Below are 5,532 nucleotides of genomic sequence, written 5' to 3' on the forward strand. Positions count from 1 at the left end.
AAAAAAAAAAAAAAGTTTTGGTGCAATAGTACATCTGGATTAGAGATTACAGAGACAAAATCACTAACCCCATCACATGTGCTCTCATGTGTAGGAAGAGGCAAGGACCAGAGTCATTCATCTTTTAAGGAATATAGTGACTCAGGCAAGAGACATGAGGAGCCACGTGCTCTATCCTATGTGGTCTTCAAAGCCTGTCTTTGGAGAACTGCACGTTATCACAGAGTCCAGGGCTTCTTTTCTTTTGTTGCTTATTTTTTATTTCTTTGCTTTTTTTGTTGTTGTTGTTGAGACAGAGTCCCACCCTATGCCCCTGAGAAGAGTGTAGTGGTGTGGTAGCTCCCTGCAACCTCAGACTCAGGTTGTGGGCATCCCACTGCCTCAGCCTCTGGAAGGCTGGGATTATAGACACTCGCTGCAGCGCCCGGCTGGGTTTTTCCATTTTTTTCATGAGTTGGGGTCTCACTCTCACTCAGGCGAGTCTCAAACTCCTGAGCTCAAGCAATTCTCCCTTCTCAGCTTCCCACAGTGCTGGGATTACAGGCGTGAGCCACCGCGCCTGGCAGAATCCAGGGCTTTATGACATTATGCTGGCAAGGGGAAATGAGCAGGCATGGCTTCCTATGTTTGTTACTTTGTCTTACGGTTGTTAAATGGCTTTGGTCAGGTCACTTCCTACTCTGGACCAAAGTTAGATTTATCTCTATAATAAAAGACTAGGCGATGTGCCTAACCCTGTGAGCCATTACTTGTCTGCCTTGGTCTGAAAGTCTCCTTCCCCAGCTCTTACAGTACTTTCACTGTGCAGTGAAATCAATTCAGCGCAACCCTCTCCCCAAAGTCTTCTCCCCTGTGGGATGACCTATAGGTGCTGAGAGTCAGGCCTCCCTTCTGTGGTTTAGCAGGAAAAACCAAGGCAAAGAAAAGTAGGAGCTGCTTAAGAAAGGGCTAAAAGGCTGGGCACAGTGGCTCATGCCTATAATTCTAGCACTATGGAAGGTCAAAAGCTCGAGTCCAGGAATTCAAGACCAGCCTGAGCTACCAGTAGGCTGAGTATGATGGCTCACACCTGTAATCCTAGCACTCTGGGAGGCCAAGGCAGGTGGATTGCCTGAGTTCACACAGGTTCAAGACCAGCCTGAGCTATAACAAGACCTCATCTCTAAAAAATAGCCAGGTATTGTGCTGGGTGCCTATAGTCCCAGCTACTTAGGAGACTGAGGGAATAGAATTGCTTAAGCCCAAAAGTTTGAGGTTGCTGTGAGCTGTGACGCCACAGCACTTAATCAAGAGTGACAAAGTGAGACTCTGTCTCCAAAAAAAAAAACACCAAAAACCAGCCTGAGCGACATAATGAGACCCTAATCTGTACAAAAAATGAAAAAGTTATCTGGGTGTGGTGGTGCACACCTGTAATCCCAGCTACTGGGAAGGCTGAGGCCTGAGGATCACTTGTGCCTAGGCCCCTCAGCTCAGCTCCTAGCCCCTTTTTTTCTTTTTTGGTCTTACAGCAGCCTCAGACTTCTAGGCTAGAGACTCTAGTCCTGGAAAAGGACTCAGAGATCATCTCAGTTGCCTTCTGTATTTATAGATGGGGAAGCAAAGTCTAAAGAGCAAAGCTATTCACCTCTGTCTCACATAGAGATTCTTATACCCTCTCCCTTATTGACAACAGAAGGGCCTTTGCTAATGGACCTCTAATTGGGCCCTCTTCCCAGGTTCTGGACCTTTAGTTCCCATCTCATAGTCACTTTCCCAGCCAGCTGAACAGCAAGGTACCATCTTAGTCTCCCAGGCTCTTGGCTTCTTTCCAATAACCTGTGCCTCGGAATGGGAAAGGAAGGGCAGAGGTGAGGGAGCTCACAGGTGTGGCAGGCCTTGTGCTCAGGGGCCATGCCCCTGGCCCTGGTTCTGCCCTTGTAGATACTCTCTGAAGGGCTGGTGTCTTATGAGGCTTCTCATTCCTTCTCCTTCCCCTCCCTGGCTCCCGGCTTAGATTTGTGACACAGACTATATCCAGTACCCGAACTACTGTTCCTTCAAAAGCCAGCAGTGTCTGATGAGGAACCGGAATAGGAAGGTGAGCCCCCCATCCCAGCCCCTTCTTCTCCCACCAGCCTCTCCATCAGTTGCCATAGGTTGGTATACTCTGAGGGCCCCCTCCTGACTCCCCCACTGTGCTAGCAACAGGGGGCTCAGAATACACCATTACCATGATGGTATGGGGCATGTAGAGCATTTCCCTACCTGCATCTCTGGGGCAGAAGCCCAGAATGCTCCCCTCCGCTCCTCCAAGCCTGTAGCCAGCAAGGCCCTCCAAGGTGGGTGAGGGTATACCACACATAAGAGGGGAAGTCCTTGAGAACACCCTAGGAAGAGCCCTTGGCTGGGCTGGAGGTTGGATACTTGAGGTCTCAGCCTTTCCTCCCGAACTTACCAAGTAGCCTAGGATAAGGCTCTTCCCCATCTGAGCCTCAGCCTCCCCATTTCTGAAAGAAGGGGGCTGGGCTGCTTGGTGACATCTAAGATTCCTCTTCCCTCTGCTGCCCTGGGTCCCTGCTTGCCCAACTTATGCTCTTGTGGGGCTTCTGACTTCTCCCCACCTCCCCACTTGTGGTGCCTGGTCTATAACACAAAACCATGTGCTGAATCCCCATGTAGGTGTCCCGCATGAGGTGTCTGCAGAACGAGACTTACAGTGTGTTGACCGCTAGCAAAAGTGAGGACGTCGTCCTGAGATGGAGCCAGGAATTTAGTACCTTGACCCTGGGCCAGTTCGGATGAGCTAGAGTCCATTCTGTCCCCACCCCAGCCCGACCTCTCCACATTCTCCATTGCTGTTAGCTCCTAACTGTCAGTTTGCTTCCAGTCTGCCCCAGGTCTTTACCTGGCCCCAACTCTCATTTTCCTAGGGTTGGGGCAACAGCCCCATAAAGCGCCATCATGAGAGCTCCACCCTTCTTATAAGATGTCTTTACATAAAGTATTTATTTTCAGTCTGCATGGCTTATTTTGGTTATGATACCCATCTTCAGGGCACGGTGGCTCACACCTGTAATCCTAGCACTCTGGGAGACCAAGGCAGGTGGATTGCCTGAGCTCAGGAGTTGGAGACCAGCCTGAGCAAGAGTGAGACCCCTGTCTCTAAAACATAGCTGGGCATTGTGGCAGGTGCTTGTAGTCCCAGCTACTTGGGAAGCTGAGGTAGGAGAATCTCTTGCGCCAAAGAGTTTGAGGTTGCTGTGAGCTATGACACCACAGCACTCTAGCAAGGGTGACAAAGTGAGTCTCAAAAAAAAAAAAAAATGAGGCTCAGTGCCCGTAGCACAGATGTTATGGTGCTGGCCACATGCACCGAGGCTAGTGGGTTTGAACTCAGCCCTGGCCAGCTAACCAACAATGATAACTGCAACAAAAAAATAGCTGGAGGGCGGTGCCTGTGGCTCAAAAGAGTAGGGCACCAGCCCCATATGCCAGAGGTGGCATGTTCAAACCTAGCCCCGGCCAAAAAAAGAAAAAAAAAAAATAGCTGGGCCTTGTTGCGAGCTCCTATAGTCCCAGCTACTTGGGAGGCTGAGGCAAAGGAATTGCTTAAGTCCAGGAGTTTAAGGTTGCAGTGAGCTGTGATGCCACGGCACTCTACCAAGGGCGACACAGTGAGACTCTGTCTCCAAAAAAAAAATGATACCCATCCTCAGCTCTGCCACACTGCCACATGGGATCAATCCCCAACCCCCCTGGTTGTATGTTCCATGTGCAGGTGAGAGACGGTCATGGGAATGCTGCTCAGGGAAGCAACAATTTTCCAGGAGAAGACCCAAGAACTCAGGGAGGCCAAAGAATGGTGATGGCTTGAGCCCAGGAGTTTGAAACCAGCTTAGGCAACATAGTGAGACCCTGTCCCTACCAAAAAAATTTCTTAGATTAGCCAGGCATGGTGGTGTCCATCTGTAGTCCCAACTACTCAGGAAGATGAGGCAGGAGGATCACTTGAACCCAGGAACTCAAGATCAGCCTGGGCAACATAGCAAGACCCCCTCACTACAAAAAATTTAAAAATTAGTATGGTGATGCACACCTATAGTCCCAGCTACTCGGGAGGCTGAGGTGGGAGAATCACTTGAGCCCAGGATTGAGGCTACAGCAAGCTATAATCATGCCACTGCACTCTAGCCTTGGTGATAGTGAGACCATATCTCCAAAAACCCTAAAACTCAGAGAGGTGGACTAAAGAAGGACATGACTGGGGTCTTGGATGATGTAGCCCATGAGAGTATATGTGTCTTCATTTCTGAAGCCCTGGGCTCTGTGATCTCAGATGTGAGTGTAGGATTGTCCCTTTATAGAATAAAGGCCAGAGACTGAGATTTTGTCTGGGAGGACCAATCCCATGGAATAGGGAATAGCTTGCACTTCACCAGGAGGGAGAAAACCAGAAAGTACAGACTAGAGCTCATGAAAACCCTTGATTTGACTACAGGCATTTTCTGGGTGATCTGAATGTTGAAGTGGTTGCATCCTGACAACACAGGTTGGGGTGGTGACTCCAGCATTGACCTTTGATAACTTGAAATCTTCCAAAGTGTGTTTTGCGGACACAGGAGAGTCCCTCCTCCTCCTATGGAGTCAGAGTAATTAACATCAGTTAAAAAAATTATTATGAAAATGTTCAAACACACACAAAAATAGAATTATATAACATACCTCCATGTACCTTTCACCTAGCTTCCTTTATTAACACATGGCCTATGGTTCTATAGCATTTTAACAGCTTTACAAAGTTCTATAATAGAGAAACTTATTTAAACTACTGTTTCCCGAACTCATTTCAGCACAATACCTTTTTCACCTACTACCTCCAAACTCAGACTAGTTTTTGTTTGTTGAGCTTGAACAACATGCCCAGCCCCGTGCTTAGTTGGTGCATACAGGAACAAGGGGCCTGGGGGAGATAGACATAAGCAAAGGGAACCATGCAGCCTGGTAACTGCTGTGAGGGAGGGGCTGGCACAAGGCTGGCATGCAAAGAGACTGTGGCAGGGCCTGGTACAAGCCATGAGTGGCATGGGATAAACCACCTATAGACCCAAGAGTGGAAGACAGATACCTGGGAGCAATTGGTGAGGAAGAAGGGAGGCTAGTGGGTTAGTCATCTGGCATCAGCAGGTAGGTGTGCCAGTGACCAATGACAGTTCCCGGAAACTGTGGGAGTGTGTGAGGGATGGGTGGGGGGAGCTATTAGTCGGCAAGAGTCAGGTTGGATTAAGTCCTTACGTGCTGGAGTTTCTTCTCTGGCCAGTCTGAGAAGGCCTCCCAGGGCAATGCTTCCTCTTCTCCCTGTCCTTAGCCCATGTGGGGTTGGGTGAGTGCAAGGAGCAGGGAGGGATGTGCTAAGATCTGCTGAGGTGGGTGTGTCCCCACCTGGCCCAGGAGCAGGTCCTACCAGCTCAGAGGAAGGAAGCCGGCTTGGGGCAGACAGAGCAGCAGGGAGCACAGGTATGGGGGTGTCTAAGCAGGACTGTTTGTACAGGG

General features: G+C 49.5%; 1 protein-coding gene across 1 annotated transcript in view; it reads left to right on the top strand.

Moving 5' to 3' along the window:
- ACRBP (acrosin binding protein) overlaps positions 1-2,996 on the top strand; it is a 10,806-nt gene extending 7,810 nt beyond the window's left edge. The window contains exons 9-10 of the mRNA XM_003796405.2: positions 1,997-2,080; positions 2,662-2,996. Coding sequence (XP_003796453.1) covers positions 1,997-2,080; positions 2,662-2,784 — 207 coding nt within the window. The 3' untranslated portion in view covers positions 2,785-2,996. The remainder of the gene's footprint in view (positions 1-1,996; positions 2,081-2,661) is intronic.
- Positions 2,997-5,532: the final 2,536 nt, after the last annotated feature.

This window comes from Otolemur garnettii, unplaced genomic scaffold (genome assembly GCF_000181295.1).
Source record: "Otolemur garnettii isolate 467f Iridium unplaced genomic scaffold, OtoGar3 scaffold00104, whole genome shotgun sequence".
NCBI lineage: Eukaryota > Metazoa > Chordata > Mammalia > Primates > Galagidae > Otolemur > Otolemur garnettii.